At 36.3% G+C, this 24,774-nt stretch overlaps 1 protein-coding gene across 1 annotated transcript in view; it reads left to right on the top strand.

Annotated features, from left to right (window-relative positions):
- GABRA1 (gamma-aminobutyric acid type A receptor subunit alpha1) overlaps positions 1 to 18,326 on the top strand; it is a 52,429-nt gene extending 34,103 nt beyond the window's left edge. The window contains exons 6-9 of the mRNA XM_008692409.1: positions 406 to 549; positions 8,942 to 9,094; positions 12,622 to 12,824; positions 18,015 to 18,326. Coding sequence (XP_008690631.1) covers positions 406 to 549; positions 8,942 to 9,094; positions 12,622 to 12,824; positions 18,015 to 18,326 — 812 coding nt within the window. The remainder of the gene's footprint in view (positions 1 to 405; positions 550 to 8,941; positions 9,095 to 12,621; positions 12,825 to 18,014) is intronic.
- Positions 18,327 to 24,774: the final 6,448 nt, after the last annotated feature.

Here is a 24,774-nt window from a genome sequence, read left to right as displayed (position 1 = left end):
GAATAGGCCCATGTCCTTCATTCTCTACGCCCTTAACCTATTGTGTATGGCTTTTTTGCATTTAACGCTGCTCGAAATAGGTTTATTAGCTTGTCTGGTTTTGTCCCCATTACTGCAGTGCGTGTTCCACATCATCAGGGAAACTTGGTTGGTATGGATTTTTTCAGCAAGTTACTTTTTCTTTTGTAGATGCTTAATAACCATTTGTTGTAAGAGTGAACAGATGACTGAACAAATCAGGGAAATGTGTTTTAGTTTTCCTAAACTAAGGGATATGGGCTCTCCTTTCCTGGCCTGCCCTCTAGTACCATGCAATTGAAAATATGAAATTGATAGGACTCACCAGCTAGTGAGGAGAATTGAAGTAGCATGACATATAGACCATTTTCCTTCCTTCCCCTTCAGATGCCTATACCAGAGCAGAAGTTGTTTATGAGTGGACCAGAGAGCCAGCACGCTCAGTGGTTGTAGCAGAAGATGGGTCACGCCTAAACCAGTATGATCTTCTTGGGCAAACAGTAGACTCTGGAATTGTTCAGTCTAGTACAGGTAAGTGCCAGTTGATTATTCCAGATATGTCAGAAGAAATATAAGCAGTTTTTGTGAGAATGTGAGAATTCGGTAAGTTCTTCAATAACACAAGTAGAGAGAGAGAAAATTTCAGTAACCTGAGACCAATTAAGCTAGGAACTAGTGTAAACTCTATAGATTTGTGTCTTTGGATTCCTCATTTAATGTCTTTTGACCTCTGTTTCTTTGTTTGCAAAATAAGGCACTAGTTCTATGTGATCAGGGTAGCAGAGTATTTAGAAATGTGAACTTTTGGGGAAGAATGTATGTATTAAATTCTTACTCTTCCACCTTGCCTGTTGATTGTGGCCACCTCACAGGGTTGTTGGAAGGCATGAATGAAATCCATGAAGAGTACTTATGATAGTTTCTGGCACATAAAAAAAAACTCTCAATAAATGTTAGCTATTAATATCATCTAGGCCTGATTTATTATAATGATTCAATGAATCTTGGTGACTTTGTAGCAGTGATCATTATACATAAGATACCAAAAGAACTAGATCAGATACTATTAAGCAGCTGGACCCAAAACTTTAAACTTTTGAAGTTGTTTCAAGAAATAAGAGTTTAATTATGCAAATATCCATTTTGTGACTATATGTAATGTGATCGTTGGTCTGGAAAATTATAAAAATATGGATTTTAACCTTCCCTCAATCCCAATAGTTTTAGATTATTTTTTTAACAAGAACCAGCAGTTTTTATAGCTGTCTTTAAAATTTTAAATTAGTTCATTCACTTTGGTAATTTCTAAGAAAAATACAATTTGGTAGTAAATAAGGGCAGAAGTGGTATTTTTGTCAGAAAAATTCATTCCTTAGATTTCAGACTTTATCTTAGGACCCTGATAATTCTAAGAAGTTCAAGTAATAGGTCTGTATATCTTATTCTGGTTATTGGAAAATCCCTGCTTAATGGGATCTGCCTTTTTCTTATTTTGTCCCAACCATGGCTACTCTGGAAGCCCAAATATTTATGTTTCTTGTTTTGAAAAATGGAGAAGATTGTTCCTCAGTTTTGCCCACATTAAAAACGAGTGTGGCATAGTGGAAAGGTTTTAGGCTTTGTAGTGAGAAAGATACGCACTCAAGTCCTGGTCTTGCCACATAGAAATCTTGTGACTTTGGGAAAGTCATTTATCCAACTAGAAACTCTAGTCTCTTCTAAAAAGTGGGGATTTTATACTTTTTCATTAAAGATGAGATAATATAGAACACTAAGCAGAACATTACATATGGTAAGTGCTCAAAATGGTATGTAGTCTTTGTTGCTATAGTCCTGAAGATCCCAGAACATGGAAGATACTGAAAATTTCTCTCCCTCATAAGTTATGTGGGAAAACATAAGAAAATGAGCAGTGTTCACTTTTTTAAAAATCAAATGCTGTTATAAGTTGGATATTGTGGTAGGCACTGGAGAGTCAGTGACAGACAAGGGGGAGAGCTTGCTGTCATGGAATCGGAAGCCTAAGGGAAGACAAACACATAAAACTATAATTATCAAAATGGGTGGTAAATGCTGTGATTAACATTTTTGTGAGGGCAGGGACCATATCTGTCTTCTGTATCCCTATTATTTACTATAGTAGCTGAAACAGAAGAGGCACTAAATAAATATTGTGAATTAATGAGTAAAACAATAAATGTATCCAGCCTAGGATAATCAAGGAGGAATTGCTGCAGTTGACTTTCATGTTGTTAAGCTGTATTTGTTGGCAACCAAATAATCACCGTTTTAGGCCCAGAACACTGAAAATAATAAACAGAACTTTCCTTCAAGAAATTCTCCATTATCATTAGAATGAAGGCTGAGGGATGTGAAATCAATGAACTCAAACCCAGTGGCATGCATTCAATAGTAGAAGTATATACAAGCCAGGAGGATTACTCAGAGAAAGGAGTACCTCTGCTCTAATTCTAGTGCTAGTGACCTTGACATGTCACTGCATCCCTCTTTGTGACTAATTTCCATGTTTGCAAAGTGAATGGCTCATTCTGATGAACTTGGAGTCATCTCTGGCTTCATCAGGATTTAGGCTACATACATTCAAGTTATTCAGAAATGATACACAGGCATAAATGGACCTAGGGGATGAGAAGCAGTGGCCCAACCCACCATCACCAAACTGGCTGGACCTCATACATTGGGTCTGTTAAAAGTACTCATTCTGCACTAAAGCAGCAATTTACCTGTACAAATAAGAGCTTTTTCTTGTCATTCCCATAATGGATATTGGTGGAGGGGCAAGGGAGGTGAGGAAAATAGTGAGCAAATTCTCAGATGTAGGAGCTCAGTTTGGTGTACATTTTCAACCTCACAATAAAAGACTGAGCAATACTTCCTCTGGGTCTACTTTAGCTGATCCAAAATCCATCCTGATAGATTTCTGTGGGAAAAAACAAAGATCTTTAAGGTCTTCAGTCCCCTATTTCACATATCCTTGTGAAGGCCTAAAAACATTAAGATAAATGACATTGAGTGCTTTAGCTCCCTGTTCCTGCCAGAAGACTGGGAATCATAGCAAGAAAGAGCACCACGTGGAGCATGATGAGGTAAAGACCATCTTCCTCTACCTTAGAATTCTCTGTGGTGAGAGAAGCAATTCAGATCACCTCTTAGAAGGGGTTTTCCTACTTGCCTGAGCCAACTCACATGTGAAAACACATTCATACGTACTACCCGTGATCTCTTCCAAGTCAGATACCTCTAGATCCCTTCAGTGACATAGGAGGGGGAATATGAGACTCAGTCCAATGCTTGCATTTTTTAATTCAGTGCAAACCCATTAGAGGCCTGATATCTTTCACGGGGTCTGCCGTAAGATTTGGGGGAAGACATTAAGTTGGAGATTTCATTTGAAGTACACCTACTCACCTGGCAGAGAAAAACCTTTACAGGCACATAGAAGGATGACTCCAGTCAGCTCTCAAATCCAATATAATTCTATGTTATTCACTCATTTGTTCGCTAATTCCTTCAACCATTTGATCACTTCCTGTGTTTGACAATGTAATTGGGCCTGGGAAAGATAGATGAAGGACACGTAAATCCTGTCTTCAAGAAGCGCATAGTTGATTGATATAAGTAGCTAACATGCACTTGGCATTGTTCTAATACAGCAATCCCAGGATATAGGTATTAATGTTATTATATCCATTTTACAGATGGGACAGAATTGAAGCCAGAGAGATTTAACTCTTTTTCCTAGGTCACACAGCTAGGCAGTGGCAGAGCTGAGATTTGAACCTGGGGGTAGTCTAGCTGCAGAGTGCTCTCAACCACATGACTAGTAACAGGCAACATAGACATGTGTGAAATGCAATAATGTGGTGCAGCATGGATTTAAGAGTGTGGACTGTGGAATTATACTGTGAAGGTTTAAATGCTGGTTTTACTACTTATTAACTGTCTGACCTTTGGCAAGACATTTCTCTATTCATCTTTCTCTTGTACAATTTGAAGATGATAAATGGATCTACTTCATGAGTTACTGTGAGATTGAAATAAGAAAAATGCATGTAACCTACTTAGAGCATCTGACATGTAAAAATTATGTAATAAATATTAGTTATTACTATTAATAATGATGATAGAGTTAGTGCAAGGGAGTTACATAGCATAAAGAAGTCATTTCTGCTTGAAGTTTCAGAGAAGGCAGTTTGGAACTGGACCCCAGATACGGCCCCCTCATTCTACTACACCACATTATGTTTCCTAAGTAATTCTTTAAGGAGAGCCCATGCAAAAATTACAACAGTGATTAAAGTGCATGAAAATATGACTTATACAGAGAAATATAATAATGAAATTAGTGACCAGGCATAATGATAATTTCATGGCCAGAAAACAGTAAGAATATAATAATATGCAATGCCTTTTTAAAGTACATGGTGATGGCTGTAAAACCTTAATATTTACCTAAGTCAATAGACAGATTTGATCAAAGGAAATTTAGGTTAGCTTTGCTGAATAAGAATGTTTCTTCTTTATGAATGACTATCTTTTATCTTTAGAACAAATGACCAAGAGAAATCGTGAGATCCTCTTTCTTAAAGATAGTCTTCTCTAGATGAGTTGATTTAAGTATGACCCTGCAGGGTCAAAATGAATGAGGAAAGCAACCATTTTCCCTGACCAGGGGGCAACAGCAGTGATCAACATTCATCCAAGGAGCCTCAGGGCCCCCATTTATGAAGCCTAGAACATGATCTCCAGAGAAATAACTGTAGCCATAAACTGTAAAAACTAGGGGCTGGGGGCAGGACAAAAAGACTTCTATAGTCATCTGGTCAACCTATTCATATTTAAGATGAAGAGACTGGTCCAGAAGGGCTAAGTGGCTTAGAACTCTAACCATTTTTTTTTTCTTATTTCTATTCTAGAACTCTTTGATTCAGATATTAAAATACCAATTCTTCCCTCAGTGATATTTTTGATTCCTCATTCCTATTAAAAAAGTAACATAGAAACTTAGGGAACACATAGCTTAGAAAGCACAAAGTTTAGAATACTTGTAAGGAAAGTGACAGGTTTATAAGGACCTAATGTTTACTACAACTTTGTTGATGTGAATGGTTGCTTTCTAGAGCTGGAGAGAATACATTTCTATCGTTTCTGTCTTCACACTGTCAATCTGCATGTGACTCAATTTTTTTAAATGACTTTCATATCTATCATTTCATTTTATCCTCCCAGTATGCTAGGAAGTAGTTAAGTAAAGCATTATCATTTTAATCGAACAAATGAGGAAACTGAAGTTAAGCAAAGTATTTACTCTTCAGGCAAATGGAAGCCATTTGCTAACCAAACCCTCGAAGCTGCTTTATAGAATTATATCCCAGCTTCTTTTCTTTCTTTCTCCTTAATTTTGTATGGTAATGTATCAGAAATATTGTCACATCTAATTTACAAGCTTCCCTGAGGGTTACATGATATGCAAGGATATTTGAATTACAATTCTTCTAGACTGTTGAATTAGAGGAAAAGAATTTGACATGCTTAGTGCATAAGCACTTGATGTCTAGAGATACTCTTTCAATCCAATTTAGGGGATTGATTTTTTTGTTATTGTGTTTTTCTTTCATTTTTAAACTATTACAACATGATTCTGACTTTGCTGCCTTTTTTTCTCCTTATTTATATGTTTTGTGCCAAAACTTCTTAGATTTTTTTTTAATTTAGGAAAATTATTTCAATAAATTTGAAATTCTGTTTTTCCTCTAATTTGTTAGTGAGGAAGTGGTTTATATAACAAATATACTGTGGAATAATAGCTCCACCAAAATAACATTCTTTGCAGAATTCCTAAAATGTCACATTGTGAACAACAAAAGATAATAATGGAAGATGTATAGACACTCATCTTTCTGACATTATATGAAAGATGGAATTTTTTCTTTGAGCTAATGACATTTTATAAACCACAGTTGAATGAATGGTTAGGAATAATAATGCATACTCCTGAGAGGGTGAAATGTAACATGGCCATGTCCACATAAGACTACATCTCAGTAGTCCTGGGAAAATTGGTTTTCTGCATTTTTTTCAAATTTGAATCACTCATTTCTTTCATATGACCTTGAAGTCATCACCCAAGGTATCTACAGAAACTGAAAAGAAATTAATAAATATTGTATTTACCCTCCCAAAGGGAGAGTCTCGTAGATGTTAATTTCAGTGAGTGCCCTTAAACCTCAGTGCCTTCCTTTTTACCATACACGGATGTTGAATACTTAAAATATGTAAAACCGTGCTGTATTCAAAGAACTGTCCCTCTTCCCAGTTAACCTTCAGTTTGGTGAGAGGGATATAAGCATATAAGTTAGCTAAAATAAAAAGTATGAGATTTTATTATTATATCAGTCAATGGCAATTTTTATCATTATTAACAATTAGCAGTGAAAGCATACTTGCGTGTGTGGATGGATTTTCTCCTATAAAGAGTAAATGCATTTATTTTACCAGTGTTTTTACCAATTCTGATTGGTGGGGAAAGAGAAGAAAATGGAGAAAGGAACTAAAATTTATTTTAAAACTCTTACATAGCATGATCTTAATTAGAGCCCTTATTCTTTATTCTCCCCACAATATACTTCTCGCTTTTTTATAGATTAGGAAACTGAGGATCAGAGACTATAAGCGAGTTACCCAAGGCTATCCAGAAAGAAAATAGCATATCTAAGTTTTGAACCCAAGCTAATAAACTTTGCTCTATAGTACATTTCTTCCTAGTCTGCTATGGACTGAGCCCAACCTATAGATGAACAAAATATTCAACAATAATAGATGTCAAGTAGAGAGTTTTGTAGGTCAAGATACTGAGATGTGAAAATGTGTGGTAAGACATGAGAAATGATACTGAAATGCATATTAGAGCTACGACATGGAGAATCTTAAATCCAGGTAACAGAGTTTGCTTGTCAGTAGGTAACACTGGAGACGCTGTTGATTAGTACACTGGGGAAGGGCAGAGTGTTTGCTATTGGCATCTAGTGGGTAGAGGTCAAGTGAAATATCCAAAAACATATGGGACCGCCCCCACAACAAACAAGTATCTGGTCTGAAATGTCAGTAGTGCTGAGGCTGAGACACCTTACTGTAGATAATGGGAATCCATTAAGGTATTTTAAGATTTTATGTATGCTTTAAAAAGATTACTCTGAGATCAAAATTTAGGGAAAATGAGTGAGGAAGTGACTGGAGATAAACAAGGCAGTTAATAGATCTACAAAGTAGATAAGAGCAGTGACCATGATATAAGAGATAGACTGAGAGATACTGCACAGGAGAAATTAAAATTGTGGTAATCAACTCATTCCTTTCTCTCTCCCTCAGAAGCCCTATTTAACATCCAAGATTTGATTCCAGGACTGTAGCCTGAGCGAGCAGACAGATGAGAGAGAGTACCATGAATTTAGAGATGGACTTTAAGTGGAAAAGCAGCACAGCTATACTCTGGTCATTATATTTTTTTATGGGAAAGGTTCACTAATGTCAGTTTTTGAACATAGGTGGTGATAATGAAAAATCATATCTCTGAGATGTCCAGTAGGTATTTGGGAATACAGGTTGATTTTGAAAGCAGTGTCACTTGGAGCTGTAGATTTGGCTGCCCTCTAGATACCAATGATGCTAGGAGCAGGGGTGAGAAAGGAAATTCCTGGTTAGAGACAAAAAAAAAAAAAAAAAAAAAAAGCCGGGTTGGGGGAAGAAGGCTGAAAGCAGACCTACACCAGGAACCTCTACAATTACTTTGCAGAAAGATGAAGATTGGAATATTAAGAGATCATGAACAGTTTTAGCCACATTATAGGGGCTGGAGCTAGATGGCCATGGGCTGAGACATAAATCACAGGTTGTGTCGGGCAAAATTTGGAGTTGAAGGGAAGGAGAAATTTGGAGCAATGTGAATACCAAAGAAAGTGATGTTTTCTTAGTAAGAACACACCTATTTCTCTCCTACCCACCCACAGATATCTAAGTATATATTCAGAATGGATAAAGCTAAAATTTTCTAGGATTTATAATTGAGAAAATATAACATCAATTAAAAAAAAACTCCTGTAATTTGGGTTGCGTGTCAATCGCTTTGGATCTTTAAATGAAATCAGACTTTGATGTATACAAAGACCATGAAGTGTGCCCAGCTAGTCCACTGTTTCCTAGCCCAGGCTAGAAATTACAACAGTTCAAAAGCTGTATTGAAGTGGATTTTCCTTGGCCTCCCTTAAAGAATGGTCTGTGTATCTCGGTGGTACCTGAAGAACTGAATGTTTCTAAAACCTTCCCTGGTGATTCTGGTGAAGGTATTCCTCCAAATAAAATTTGAGAAACCCTGAATTCTATCCCACTCTCCTCATTCCAAAGATCAGGCTAAGCTAAATGACTTACCCAGGGTCGCAGAGCTGCTGAGAGGATGTGTTGGCATTAGAACTGGAATTCCCCTAACTTGGACACCAAAGCTCCTTCATTAGACAGCCTGAGTGTCTTCCGAAGTGGTAAACTGGGGATTTGGTCTGTTCTAATCCATTAGTATGTGTCATCAGGATCTCACACATTGCCTTCATGGTCATTAAAGCCAGTCTGTAAATAGATGTTCAGCTATGTCTCTCAAATGTGTGATATCCCAGGATAAGGACATAGCAATATCCATGAGATCTCTGGCACCTCAGGCTCATCCTCAAACCCATTTTGGTGTTTTTACATTGTCTCTGTTCTTTCCTGGATAAACATTTTCTCTTCAGGAACCTGATATCACTTGGAGACAGGATATGTTTTAAGACTAGTTTCTTGCTGCTGATGGAAAAATCCAGAGATAACTTCTTTTCAAGGTCAAATTGCTCACCTCACTGTCTGTTTCACCTTCTAGGAGAATATGTTGTTATGACCACTCATTTCCACCTGAAGAGAAAGATTGGCTATTTTGTTATTCAGACATACCTGCCATGCATAATGACAGTCATTCTCTCCCAAGTCTCCTTCTGGCTCAACAGAGAGTCTGTACCAGCGAGGACTGTCTTTGGTAAGTGCCAATCAAAATATGCGGACAGGGCTCTGGAGGGCAAGTTATATCATACTGGTGATGCCACAAATGGAATGAAAAAATACTTATACATTAAAATCTGAAGTTAGCACAATAGAAAGATTCAAAGAATTACCATTCTCATTATGGTGTGATTTTAAAAAACTCTTTCTTTAAATAGCAAGTTGTTTTAATGTATGTAAATAGATGCATGTAAATATCAACTAGGCACATGCTATGTCTAAGACTCTTTACCACAGAATAAAAAGCCTTAAGAAGTTTATAATCTAAACTAAGGTTTATTCATGTTCAGAGATCCCTGTGGTATCATTCTTTAAGAATAGGCAAGGAAGGTATGGAAAATCAGTTATTTCAGGAAAAAAGCAGGACAAATGCCCAGAAAAGAGTCTTTTCTTCTGAACTTAGCAAAGTGCTTCCAGGTTGGAAACCACCAAATCTTTGCACTAACAGTAGCCTAGAAACACAGGTGTATTAAGATCCAGAATGATTCCAGCTGCAGACCACAAGAGTAGTTCATTTCAAACTTTTTTTTATTATCGTTTGTTAATATTAACTACTGTTGAAGCCACTTACTAGAATTGAAGATTGAACTCTTATCAATATGCTTATTTCTATGTGTATATTCAGTTTGAGCCCTTTATTCACTGGAAATTGAGAAAAATAGAATAGAGAACATATTTTATGTTTTATGTTTATATTTGTAGCATGAACAATAGCACTATAGTGAAAAATATTTTTTTAAATGCTCATTCTTCCCCCTTATTACCCTAATAAATCATACCTTTCCTTTTTGGAAATTCTCTAAAACATTTTGGAATGTTTGTAAGTCAAAAACCTCGCTCTTAACATTTTCAACAATCTGATATCTCAGCCAACTCATGCCCTTTTGGTAAACATAACTACATATCTGTAAACTCAACTGTGGCAAGTATTTCCGTGTATCAAGTTATATATTTCTGATGTTTTAAGTTCAGTACAATCACAAATACAATTTCCCAAGACCTTTAGCCTTTTAACATTTACTTAGAACACATGTTTCTATTGTTTTTAGTCTCAACTCAGCACATTCCTCTGTGCTGGGTGAGTTGCCTGGGAGGGTCACAGATATTTAAAGAAAAAAATACACAAATGAAAAAAGAAAAAAAGAGGAAGTTATACTTTGTAACAGTTTATTATGGGGCATCCAGAATGCAACAAAGTTGAAGCCTGTTTTATGTCTTCAAACATCATCTTCTTGCTGGTCCATGCTTTCTGTCATTTAGAGGCAATGTGGTTGTGTGATTTTGCTGCCAGAAAGATCCAAGTTTTAGGTTCAATCTTCATTTTTCTAAGATTCAGTTACCTTTTAAATGAGAGAACAATTAAAATAAAATAGTGCTCTTTAAAAGATTGAGAAGAATAAAGTAAAATATGTAAATTATCAGGTTGAGTTCTTGGAACTCAATAGATGCTCAACACATTTTTTGTTCTTTACCCTGTCCCTGGAGCGGGAATTATAAGACCACGCACGCACGCACGCACCTCTTTTTATGCCCTTCTTAACTTAATTTATGGATACATTTAGTTTAAGAACACACATTCCCAAATTACTTCTGACAGTTGCCTACGTGAACCAAAATTTGAAAAAAAAAAAAAATGGAATTCACTGCAGCAGAGATTTATTAACAGAGACTGAAGTTGTCAATAATAATAGCCATTCACTGTTCTTGGGTATCAGGCTCAATGCTAAACACTTTATTACAGTAGTTTATTTAGTATTCATAATAGTTCTCTGAGTTAGACTTATTAAAATTAATTTGCAAAAAAAAATAAAAAAAAAAAAGTTCAGAATTGTGAGGCAATTTTCCCAAGGTCATTCAGCAATGAAAGAGCCGGGATTTGAAACTGGGGTGTTCTGTTCCTCAAATACCGACATTTAATTACCTTGCTCTTTGCTCAATACTGATATGTAAATTTAAGAGCTGTTTACTAGCCATTATTTCTTAAACCATTTATTGGTTATATAATACAGATAATGCCCCAGAACTTTCTGTAACACCTCCAAAGTTTAAAGTAAGTCTATTCCCTATACCTGTGGCCGTGTATCAAAAATACGATTTAATAAAAGTTTCTGTGTTTCTTCTTAATCTTATCACTTCCTAACATAGTTGTAAAGATCATTTACCTTAAAATTCATGGAAAACTAGGAAATATTGGATAGTTTAAAGCAGCTGTGAAGAATTAACCACCTACCAGCTGTGTGATACTGCTGATTCTCTAAAAATTAATCAAAAGGGGTAACCATAGATATGAGTTTTAGACACATCAGATGAAAATATCTTCCACAGCAATAATTTATCATCTTTAAAATGTTTTACATATTGTTATGTTTAATCCTCAAATAATCTGGTGAATAACTGTGCAGAAATTTCTCTTAGAATATCAGCAATGATAGATAGTGGAGAGAATGAAATCTAAATCACCCCTCTTACAGATATGGAGACTGAGGTCCCTAGAAGTGAATTTGCCTATGAGACCATTGAGCTAATAAGTGGTGAGTTTGGGACTAGTCACGGGAAGAGGTGAAAAGTTTTTCCATACCATGCAGCCTGCTGGGTTATTGTGAATTTTTAATGCATTTTCAAATGGCTTAAAAGGTCTCTTACAGTATTCTATCATACTGCATTACATATACTAATTATCTAAATAAGCTGAGAACAACTGACTTGAAAACCGCTTTGAATATTGGTAACTTTAATCATTAGGGATGGATGTGCAGAATAGGGCAGATGGGGCAGCATTAACAGAAAAAAGGAAAGATTGTAGACATCTGAATCAGGTGACCTTGTGCTCAAATTTTTGTTTTGCCATTTCTGTGCTGTTTGCCCTCAAGCAAGTGACATGCAACACATTCCAGGACTTTCTTCAAAAGAGGAGCTGGATCAGAATTGAGGGGAAAGATAGTAAAAAAGCAGAAGAATTTGTAATAAAATATTATCCTAAAATAATTAATTAAAAGTAATGTAAAAAAATATTATCCTAAAATAATTCAATTATCTAGCAATGATTGAATAACAAGAAGCTGTTGGCTTCTTGGTTTCTACATTTAGGATATGCAGATAGAATATGAAATGGAGGGTCCAGCAATTTCTTGTGGATAAGAGACAATGAAGATCAGTGCTTTCTGTTTCAAAGAGTTGGGGACAATGAGACAGTATTACTTCCTTTCCTGCCCAGGACACCTTGTTCAAGCACCCATTTAAAGGAATTCACTATCTTATTAACAACTTCTCAATAGCAGAGCAGTTTATCCTTCCAGGAGATCCCCCTCAATACTGCCATACCGTGAACTACCAACTACACTGGGGTTAAATTAAAACTCATCCATCCCAAACTCAAATGGGATGAACTGAAAAACACACTGTATCTATGGTCCCGCTGGTTTCCCTTTGCACAAGTAGGCTGACCTCCAGTGATCAAATTTTGTAGTATGAACCTACAGGTTCATTTCATTTCTTTCTTTACAGGAGTAACAACTGTGCTCACCATGACAACTTTGAGTATCAGTGCCAGAAATTCCCTCCCTAAGGTGGCTTACGCCACTGCTATGGATTGGTTCATTGCAGTGTGCTATGCCTTTGTGTTCTCAGCTCTGATCGAGTTTGCCACAGTCAATTATTTCACCAAGAGAGGTTATGCATGGGATGGCAAAAGTGTGGTTCCAGAAAAGGTGAGTACTTTAATATGCCCTGTGATCTGTCACTGTATGTCTTATTAAACCTGTGAGATGGCATGTTTGGACTTTGGGGAATGGATGAAGAATGCAGAGACAGGGTAATGAGGATTCTCTGTTTCTTATATCGTAAGTAACTGTCTGCTGTGGTAATTTTGGTAGTGCTAAAGAGAGAGGTTGGTTAAGTGGGCCGATGTGCAGAGTAGAGTGAAGGAGATAAAGGACGGACAAAGGCAGACATTTCTACTCAAATATACCTTCCGTGGTCTCTATTGATTTGAGAACAGTTTTGACTTGACATTAGGAGCAAATAAATTTATGCCATTATAATTTGAACTTGAAAATCATAGTCTTTTGGTTGTTTTCTGAGCCTAATCACTTTGGTCATAAATATTATTAATTCTAATGCCTCAACTAAATTTAGTTTACAAAATGTATTATCTCCAATTTTCAGTGAAGTAAAGGACAGGAAATATATTTCCTTTCCAAATTAGAGGTTAACTTTAAGGATCATACACAAATCACAGAAAAATTCTTCATTGTAGAAAATTATCAAGTCAAGCTCATTACTGTTTTTCTAAATTAGAACCTGTTTTCAAGTGTATTTTAAAGCACATGTGGCGAGGATATTTCTACTTCTTTGGCTTGAAGGAAAAATATGTCAAAATGCAAGCAAACCTTGGAATGGTGGAAAAAAGGTCAAAGTCAGAGACACAGAGATTCTAAGACGTCTAGAAATAATCTGGGAGGAATCACTCTGTAGCAGCTTTTCCCCAAAATTCTATCCCTCAGAGTACTAGTATCATGAGATAGTCCCTAAGAATAAAGTTCTGTGGTTGAATACGCTTGAATACACAATACGTGTACTATATCACAGAGTCACAGGATATTCAAGAATCTGGAAGGGTCTGTAGTAAAGAAATTAACTTAATGGTGTTTTCCTCATAGCTGTACAGATATACTAGAAAAGAGAATCCTCTGTGCTGGAAACATCTCCCATATTTAAACTAATTTAAACTGTTACTGATTATAAGATGAACCATTAATATATGCATAAATGGGAAAGCAAAGATGCTGCCAAGTAAAAGCTCTTTTAGATTTACCCCTCAGGCACAGACGAATCAGCTGAATACCCTGATGATCTCCTACACAAGCACAAGCAAAAGAAGGTCTGTGTAGAATCCACTTTGGCAGCCAACGGAACCTGAACCAGGCCCTCAAAATTCACTTGCCTTGAAACATGCTTGCCAAGTATAAAAAGAAAAAGAATTCTCTGAATCTGCAAACCAAGGACCTTGGCTCAGGTTCAGTAGAGAGAAGGAACAAAACAAAGGGATTGCATTTACCAGTTGGAGAGAGGAGTAAAAGTGTGAGGACAGAGTGATTGTCAGATACTTCCTTTAGCCATGGATGGTCTCCATTTGTCCTAGAACAGAAGGGCAGCCCAAAGGAGAGAGAGCCAAACATGGAAAATAGTTCATCGTAAGACACTACCACATATAAGACGTAGCCCAGATTCATAGATGTGAACATTTTTAAAGGCACATCTTAGAATCACTGAAAGAGTCTGCTCAAGTGCTTTAGAATTAATGATATGCAAACGTGGGTGATACACAACTGAAAAGTGATATGCCAACATTGGGAAAAATGGCTTTTCTCTCTGAATGCTTTCTTTGTTGCAAGAGACCAGTGTCTTTCTGATTCTGTCTCCTAAGTGTCAGTCGTTAGTGACCTGTGAGATGAATTTGTCTGGAAAACATAGAATTTGGGTTGAGGCATTGGTTGAGCTCACAGTTCAGTTTATGTTTATCTGTCTGACCCTGTATTCGTTTTTCAAGTGCTGTGTCTCAAAAAAAATACTCTGATCTCTATCAATCTACAGTCCGTGTTATTCAGTACACAAATACGGATGTAGGTAGAGTTGTGTCTTATCTATAAATATACATATATATTTATCAATAATCTGTCTGTATCTGTCATCCTAATGAGAAAGATAATATTTTCTGTAAATTATCTTTACCTCTGTAAAAGTCTGCCCCAGGGCTTTGCCGGTTTGATTTGCTTATTACAGGGAGTGTGAGCACAGTGTGATCCAGGTCTCATTTTGACATTCAGAGAGGATGAATAAAATATGTTTTCTATGACCAGGTGAGTGTTTTCAGGAGAGTTAAATTTTCAATCTCTAACATGGTGTAACTTGAAAATAAAAAGAAAGTTTCTGTAAGTCATCACATTATCAAGTGAGCATTCAGGAGCCTACTTAAGATCCATTTTCATAGGGTGAATTGCTTAAAGAAATACCAATTTCTTAAAGAATACAGAGGAGCTCAACTTTCTCAAAAATTAGAAAAGATTATTAAGCATTCTTTCCTGATAAACCAGATATTTCTCAATATTTTATTCAACATGATGTTACAAATAAAAGCACTTAACTTGAGAAACTTTAGTAGTAGAGTATTATAATAATTTGGCCCTGGGAGAAATCAAACCTGTCAATAATATAAACTCTTCTCCAAGAATTTTTCCTGCTGCAGATTATTTGTTTCAGTTTTTCCAACAGGGTATCTGTCACTCAACAAGTTTTGATTAGATTGGAACCCATTGCCTCTCTTCCACAATAGAGTACATACACATTTTATCTAAAGGACATGCATGCTTTTTAATGTATTCTGCAATGTTAGAACTCTTATTTTTTAAGAAATGGACTAATACAAGTTCAGTTTGACTGTTTAACTGGGTTGAAATAGACCACGTCTATTTTTTTTATTCCAGTATAGATGATACAAAATGTTACCTAGTTTCAGGTGTACAACCTAGTGATTCCGCAGCTCTATACATTAATGCTATGCTCACCACAAGTGTAGCTACCAATGGTCACCATACAACGCTGTTACAATACCATTGCCTATATTTCTGATGCTGTGCCTTTTCTTTCCATGATGTACTCGTTCCATAACTAGAAGCCTGTATTTCCCACTCCCCTTCATCCATTTTGCCTAGCCACCCCCATGCCCTCCCCTCTGACAACCAACAGTTTGTTCTCCATAATTATGGGTCTGTTTCTGCTTTGTGTTTGTTTATTCATTTGTTCTGTTTTTTAGATTCCACATATAAGTGAAATCATATGGTATTAGTGTTTCCCTGTGTAACCTACTAAACCATATCTATTTTGACCCTATAGTCATTTTGACATTGAAAGAGAGAATCACTTTTACTTGCTTTATTTTTGTACACATAATTATGGAAATTTCTGTCACTCTTCATAAAGCTTAACCAAATCTGTCTTCATTATAAAATAGGAGCACACTTGGAGTAAGCGGCCTTACTTTTAACTATGTAATACTAGAAAGAAAAAATTCTGGGCTTTTTGTTGTTGTCCTAATGTAATTCTTAAGGATGCAGAGAGGGGGGGAAAAGTAGCAGATAGGTCACAGGGCTGGGTAATAAAAAAATTAACCTGTTAAAATTCCTGACTAATGTGCCTTGTAAAAAAACAGCAGGTCTTCTGTTAGTAATGTTTTATTCTGATTCAATAAATAAGAATACAAATTATTCAGAAAGCATTGAGTCTGGTTGGTCAAGTTTAGCTGCTCATCAGTATTCTCTGTATACCCTTCTGCAGTATCAGTAACCAGACTCTGCTCCTGAGGAATTCTGATTCAAAACATGAGATTGTGCCCTAGATATTTGCCCTTAAAAAATTTTTAACTAGCGATTTAGTGTGCACAAAAGAATGAGAACTCTTCTAGGCTAGTGCTGTCCAACAGAAACATGTAAGCCACAAATGTGAGCCATATATGTAATTTAAAATTTTCTAATAGCCTTATTTAAAAAATACAAACCAGAAAAACTAAATTTTTTTTCTTTCTCGAGTTTTTATTTAATTTCTAGTTAGTTAACGTACAGTATGATATTAGTTTCAGGTGTAGAATTAGTGACTTAATAATATGCTTTAACCAGTATATCAAAAATATTGTATTCACAATGTGTAAACAATAAAAAACACTATTAAGGAGATATATTGCATTCTTTTTCTTTCCTTTATAGCAGGTCTTCAGAATCCTATACCTATTTTATACTTACACACTAGCCACATTTCAGGAGCTCGATAGTCTCAAGTGGCTCATGGCAACTCTGTCAGACCACATAGCTGTAAACAATGATCCACTGCAGTTTTTAGAAATTCCTATATGACAGAAACCCCAATAAATGCTGCAGTTGTGACTCATTGCACAGATAACACGGACAAGCAGCTGACATTGTGACTTCAGAATACCCTGAATAACTCTGGTTTATCATTTTCCCACTTGTAACATGGGGAGAAGGAACAAATAATAGCTGGCTCGGCACTTAACTTAACTTCTGCAAAATAAACCACTCCAAAACTTAGTGCCCTAAAGTAATCACCAAGCGTTTGGGGTTGGGAACAACCTGGTGGTACTTCCTTTGGTAGGAGGAGGCTGTGGGCTCCGTAACATGGTTGCAGTACACTAGAGGCTCCACCAGAGGGAGAGCATCCACAATGGCCTCTCACTCGGCTGGGGCCTGATACTGTCTGGGCCTCTCACAGCCCATGATCTCTGGTCGCCCAGTTTTCTAGTCCAGGCTTCTTCATGAGGCGGTAATATGTCTCCAGAGGGTAAAGGCTGAGGCTACAAAGCTTCTTGAGGATAAACTCCTAAACTGGCATCACATCACTCGACCTCCTGACGGGAAAGCCTGGAAAATACTGGGTATTTTTTTTTTTCAGCTTTATTGAGATGTGTGACACATGACCTTGTGTAAGTTTGAGGTATACAGTGTGGTTCATATGATACATTTATATGTTGCGAAGCCATTACTACCGTAGCATCAGTTACCATCTCCATCCTGTCACTTAGTTACCATTTCTTCCTTTGTGGTGAGAACATTTAAAACCTAGTCTCAGCAACATTCAAGTCTAGGATATGTATTATTTGCTGTAAACCCTGTGCTGTACAGTAGATGCCCAAACTTGTCGATTTTATAACTGGGCATTTGTGTCTGCATTTTTCATTTGTCTTAATAATACAGTCATATGTTACATTTCTCACATTTTAAACAAAGCATAAGTTTGGGTTCCAAAGTAAAGGTCACTTTGCTCAGCAACTTACAGACTTCCTTCCCACAGTCTACTGAACAAAATGCTTTTACTCTTCCCTTCTACAGCCAAAGAAAGTGAAGGATCCTCTCATTAAGAAAAACAACACTTACGCTCCAACAGCAACCAGCTACACCCCTAATTTGGCCAGGGGTGACCCCGGCTTAGCCACGATTGCTAAAAGCGCAACCATAGAACCAAAAGAAGTCAAGCCGGAAACAAAACCACCAGAACCCAAGAAAACCTTTAACAGTGTCAGCAAAATTGACCGACTGTCAAGAATAGCTTTCCCACTGCTATTTGGAATCTTTAACTTGGTCTATTGGGCTACATATTTAAACAGAGAGCCTCAGCTAAAAGCCCCCACCCCACATCAATAGGTCCTTTCATTCACATTCTGTTGTTCAGTCCTCTGCCCTGGGAATTGCTTTCTGTTCTCAACGCAGTGATTCCCACCTGCTTCATTGCCTCTGTCTTAAAGAATTTGAAGGTTTCCTTATTTCCATAATTCATACAAGAACAACAGACCCCTGTCCAGCAGTCCAGAGCAAAGCAGAGCATACAGCTGAGAGACAGGATTCTGAGAGAGGAAGAAAGAAAGGAAAATCACGACAGAAGGAGACAGAATGAAAGAGAGAGGAAAGGTGGGCGAGTAGGTACAGGCTATGAGGAAAAGTAGAAGGAAAATAAAACTTCACTCTATAACTCCAGGTCATTTGTAGATATATATTTCCAAATATTCTTAAAAAAAAAGATACTGTATATGTCAAAAATATTTTTATGTGGAGGTGTTTCAAGGAATAAATTATAAATGTTTAATGAAAGGAATTTTAAAAATCTATGTCTTTATTGCACAGACTGCAGTGTGCTTTACATTTTGTTTTGTTTTTTAAACTGATGTGTAGCTTAACACTTTGTTTCCAAAGCTAAAGATCCCCATTTTTTTCTCCATTTAAAAATAACTATTGCATTATTCTGTTGTTAAAGGCTATTTTAAAATTCATGGAAATTGCACAGGCAAATGTGGAGCTCCTTACCGTTAAGCACATTTAATCCAAAAGAGAGAAATGCTTTAAATAGGTTACTTCACCATCATATGAGCTTTTATCACTAGACTCAATAAGGAATCATTTTAACAGAGACATACACTCAATAAAAACTAAAAATTAAAAAAAATAATAAGACTTAAATAAAACAATTTAAAAATACTCCCCTTGCCACCCTGTCTGTATCCAGATAGCACATGGTTCCAATAATCACTTGATTCTCATTACGAAAAGATGTTTTTAGAGGGGCAAACATATTTTGCAAGCTCTAGAATTGTTGAATGTATTATTTTATATAACAGTACATTAAAAGCTTTAGATTGAAATTTATGACTAGTAAACAAATATAGAATATATAAATTATGTATGTAAATATACAGCATGAGATTGTACATTTTTTACTTTTTTAAAGTTGTGTTCTTATAATATTGTGTAGGACTCACCGCTCTTAGCTGTTAGAATGTTGTAAAGTGCTATGGAGATACCTTTAGAGCCCGCATTAAAAGCAGAACAGCCCATGGGAATCAGATGGAATTTAAAATAGATGGGTATGAAGTCCGCTTCTGTAGAGAAAGCTTATAATTTCAAACTATCGTCTGGTGTACAGTAGTAAATCAGTTGCTCTCTGCTCAAGTCATGCCGCATTTCCCTATTGGAGGCTCTTGTAAAATAGAAAGAAAATGGAAAAGCATTAGTTGGAGCTAGAAAATCAACTGTATATTATTGCTATAATTGCTGAACCAACTATCTCAATAAGTGTTGTACCATATGTAGCATTAAATATAAAAACACATGAAAGAATGTACAGGAAATAGCTTTTATTGAGTAACATTATTACATTTCATTTATACTGTAGCAATATATTTGTAAGTATACTATGTAAGGGCTTTAACTACAAGAGGTCCATTAATACTCCCTATAAAAAATTCTGGTCTGTTTCATTACTTCCCAGATGTTTTAGAGATGAATATTTATGCAGAAGGTATTTTTGAAGTCTCCTTTTGTCTGATAGAATTTCAGAGATGTTTAAAATTAGCATCCAGAATCCACAGGTCATAGTCTAACCACATTTAGAGTACTACGACATAAACCTATCAGCATAATTGCCAAATAAGTCCTTTGGGATCCGTACCCAAGTTTTGAGCAATGTTTCTTTCAAAAAGCTGCTATCCAATGATGTAGGAAAAAACACAGTTTGTGTTTTCCTAAACAAACTCTGGTTTGCTGTTTCAATGTGCTTTATTGTTTGATTTGGTCCTGCCTAAATTCAGTGAGCTAGGCCAATGAAGACTGAACCAAGGACGTTTCATCCTCTGGTGTCATGTGTAGATATCATGTATAGAAAATAAAATGAATTATGGCTCTAACCTCTGTGTTGCTGTTTATATCTGTTATTTTTCGGCGTTAACCCAATGTGTTTATTAAGAGCATTTTATCTTCCAGACTCCTCATGGCTAACATTTGGTCTGTATTTTGCTCATTAGATGTGAATATTTCTTACTAGTCTGCTTTCTGCTATGCAATGATTGCATTTCTATCATTTCTTAGTTTGTTAGTATGTGTGGATGGTATTCTATTGTATAAATTGATTGCACAATTTATCAAAGACAAATTATTCTATGTAGCTTTTCTACAGTGCTTTGCTAAACCATGTAATACTAGTTAAGTCTTCCTTGAAAATAAAGATACACTCTTATAGAGGACAGTTCCTGTTTACTCCCAGGAACATTTTTTAAAAGATGACACTGAATGTTTATTGCACCTTAGTGCAGTGAAGTGGCAATAAAACCTAACATGAATTGAGGTTGTTTATGGCAGATGCATGTATTGCTTCACAGAGTTTAGCAAAAGCTCTTAATTTTATGTCATACTGTATTCTATTATAATAATAAAGCTAACATTATTCAATAACCAAATGGAATGCTTGACTCTCTTTTCATATTATCAGTGGGACCTACCACCGACCTGTTTTAAACATTTTCACGTGGGAGCACCTTAAAGTGCCAACTGCTGGCAAGAACCTAGGGTACAGAGAAGATTGTTGAAGATGTGTCAATAGTATGACCCTAAACTATGATTTTAAATGAATCACTTTAAAAAGAGGAATTATCAATCACCCGGTATCTGGTGCAACCAGTAGCACTTCAACTCAAAATTTGTAGGACATAAATAGAACAGAATCAAATGCTGAAATGATAGTAGAGTATCTCTTGTCGATACAGCAAATCTGTTTTCTGATCTGGGCACAGACTCTGGTTTAATTGTTTTGAGGGAGGAGTTGAAGCATTGTCATATTGAAAAGCTCCCCTGGGGCTATTCCATTCCTCAATGTTTCTGTGACCATGAAGTCAGATTAAAGTACAAAATACTTATAATTACTTGAAAGACAATAGAAAAATGATTTCAGTGACAGGCACAAAACTGTACCGGGTTTCTACAGACAAGACTATGTGAGGCAAAATCTTTCTGTGTTAGATGGCAGCCAAGCAAAAACAAAATAAATTCTGTCTCTACAAATAATCTATCAAAAAGAAAAATGATTCAGGATTTAGCAAAATTAATAATTTCAAAATCCTCCAACCAAATTGCTTATTCAATCCAAATAAAACTGCTCGTGTAAACTAGCTGAATCCACCACATTCACTGATTTCTTGGCTCTCACAAAAATGAATGTAGTGAACAATGGTGATTTTGGCTATCAAAACAGATCCATGTTGGGGCTCACCATAATAATTAGCTAAGGAATCAGAATCAGAACGGACTTGGCATAATTGCTGACCATCTGTTTGAATTTCATTATACCTGTTTGTTAAGACCTTCTGTTGGAGTTTTCTAAAATCTCTTCAACTCTGGTGACCAACAAGAAGAAGCATCTGACTCGACGCTATAGTCACATTTCAGTCAAATAAACTCCAAATGTTAATTAAGCTAAATTCTGCTAACATTTGCCGAGTCTCTATCCTGTGTTAAGTATTGTACTCCATGATAGGGATGTAGACGTAAATATTTCATGGCTTTTTTCCTTAAGGAAATTGCAATTATGATAGGAGAGGAAGACAGAGAATCAAGCACAGATAATAATACAAATACCGTGAGAAAGGTAGGGGATGCTAAGAGACAAATAGCAGGGCTAACTTGGCACTCTTCATAAGTTACGTAGCTGTATCTGCAGGAACTAATCATGCCCAAGCTAGAACTCGAACTGGAAGAAGAATCGAAGCGGTCCATTTGTCAGTGGCCTGGGGTTCTAAGGCCAGCCCTTCACATTGTGAGCCATCTAATCACCATCTAACACGTGAGACCTCTTTGAATCCTTCAGCTAGTGTGGTAGGTACTGAGATGACAGAAGTGAAGATGACAGGATGACCGTGGAAACTTTGTAATTCATAGAGAATCCAAGGGAACGTAAAGGTCCAACACTTTAAACAAGATGTACATCTACCAATAAGTGTGCAAGGTATAGGGCTTTTACTACTTGGGCAGTTGTATGAGTTTTTAAAAGATGGCTCAATATTTATCAGACACTCTGTTGTTGGGGATGGCTGATGATGATGAGGGACAGGCCTTTCATTGAATGATGATAGTAACATATTAACACTTAACTCAGACAACATCTATTGCCAGGGAACTAATATACGTGTGTGAAGTAGACCAAATATGACCCTAGAGCAAGCACTCGGGCCTGTGAGAAACAGGCCACGTGCCCAGTCTCCTTAGCCTCAGCCCCAGCTATTTTGTGCCATGTGGAGAAAGGGGCTGTGGTGCTACAGATATCCCAATGTTACAAATACTTACACTTAATACCGAAATTCTTTTTAACTCCAATTTTGAAACTACTGTATTTGTCAAATATATGAGCCAGTTGAATTCGGGTAATTCAATAGATTAGTGATCTCTGTTTTTCAGAAAATTGATACAGATGCATACATTAATAATCACTAATTGAGCAGCTCTACTATGTTTGGTGCAAGAATTACTTCAGAGAGAAAGGGAAGATGTTCCTCCTTATTAATGTAGTAAGCAAACTTTAAAACTGTATTTGAAAGGATGCTGATTACCTATATTTTCTAAAGTCACGTTATTTTTCAACAAAACATTTGTGGTCTAAAGAGAAGTCAATATCTGCACGGGGCTGTAAAATATTAAGGTTCTTTTCGGTTTGGATTGGTAATTTACCTGTATTTCTCTAACTGTAACATGTAGCACATTTTATTATGGAAAGTGTGATTTCTTCATTAATTGTCCATCAAAGTATAATTATGGATATTACTTTCTTTGATTCTTACCATAAGTAATGTAGTTATAAAAGAAATTTATATAGGTTTGTTGGTTTGCCTAAAACACTGTGTAAGTAATATTGCCTTCACTATAAAGCTGATACTTTCAAAACTCATCTTTAAAAAAAAAAAAACAACTTACACTGGATTTCCTTGACTAATGGTCTGTGTTTGTTTGAAAAATTAATATCTTGTGAAATATTACAAACAACACAAATAGTCATTTCATATCAAAAGGAAAGGTCATCTGAAATAAGCTAGAGATGAATAGGGGTGGCTCATAAGGGGCACTTTGGTATCCATCTCCATCATAGCATAAAAAGCCACTGAAGTCAGAGATCTCACTTTAATTGGCGTGGCCCTTTGGGCAGTTCCCGCTGAGCCTTATTTATGCAGGAAACAGGAATAATAACAATAATTAATGTGAACATTGCTAGAATGGCAAAGTAAAGACCTGAGCAAATCTACTTTCCCAGGACAAAATAAAATTTGACAGGTTTTCTAAAACAATAATTCAGGACTCTAGAAATGAAACAAAACCACACAACAAAGGAATATTTATTCAAAACAAAAGCAAAACAGGACTGAAACTTTTGTAAGAATGTTTATATGCCATGTTTGAACCTGGAATTACACTCATGAGCTCTTTACCTACATTTTTGCAATAATGCTGCCAGTGAAGGACAGGCTGTGTTAATAAACACCTTCCCACCTGAAGAGGTCCTTAATTTAGGGCAAAGCATGCAGAAGTTCCATACCCATGGATACTGTTAGAAACAGTAGCAATCTTATAAGCAAATGAATAGGAAAACTAATTCTGAAGGTTACTAGAAGTTAGGATGCCAGTTAGAGCAAACAAAAGACCAAGAGAACCAGAAATGGAAATTTAACAGAAAGATGAGGAAAATAAGGCATCCAGAGTGGGCTGACTTCAAAGCAGTATAATCAGGGTGTCTGAAGAAGCAAAAAGCTATGTCAAGTAATAAAAGTATTATGACAATGATACATTAAATTGAGAATATCAGTAAAGAGATAGAAATCATTAAAAAAGTAAATCTAAAGGGAAAATCTAGACCTGGAAATAAGAATTGCTGAAGTAAGGGGCACCTGGGTGACTCAATCAGCTAAGCTTTTAGCTAGGTCATGATCCTGGGGTTCTGGGGTTGAGCCCCATGTCAAGCCCTGAGTCGGGCTCCCTGTGTTTGGTGGGGCATATACTTCTCCCTTTCCCTCTGACCCTCCCCTCTACTCATGCTCTCTCTCTCTCTCTCAAATGAGTAAATTCTTTAAAAAAAGAAAAAAAGAATAGCGGAGGTGATATAGTCACTAGAGGGTCTCAAAAGCAAATTTGAACTATTATTTTATTATTTGTATGTGGTATCCACATTACCCACAGCCTATGTTTATGGGTTCATTGGTTTTATTTCAGAAACTAAGGTAACAATACCTCGGAGTGAGAAGGAGGGAAGAGTGAGGATTTAAACAACAAAGCATGGCTTTAATAG

The sequence above is a fragment of the Ursus maritimus genome, unplaced genomic scaffold (genome assembly GCF_017311325.1).
Source record: "Ursus maritimus isolate PB19 unplaced genomic scaffold, ASM1731132v1 scaffold_15, whole genome shotgun sequence".
Classification (NCBI taxonomy): Eukaryota; Metazoa; Chordata; class Mammalia; order Carnivora; family Ursidae; genus Ursus; species Ursus maritimus.
The sequence above is the reverse complement of the archived record's forward strand: the minus strand, read 5'-3'. Positions and strand labels throughout refer to the sequence as shown.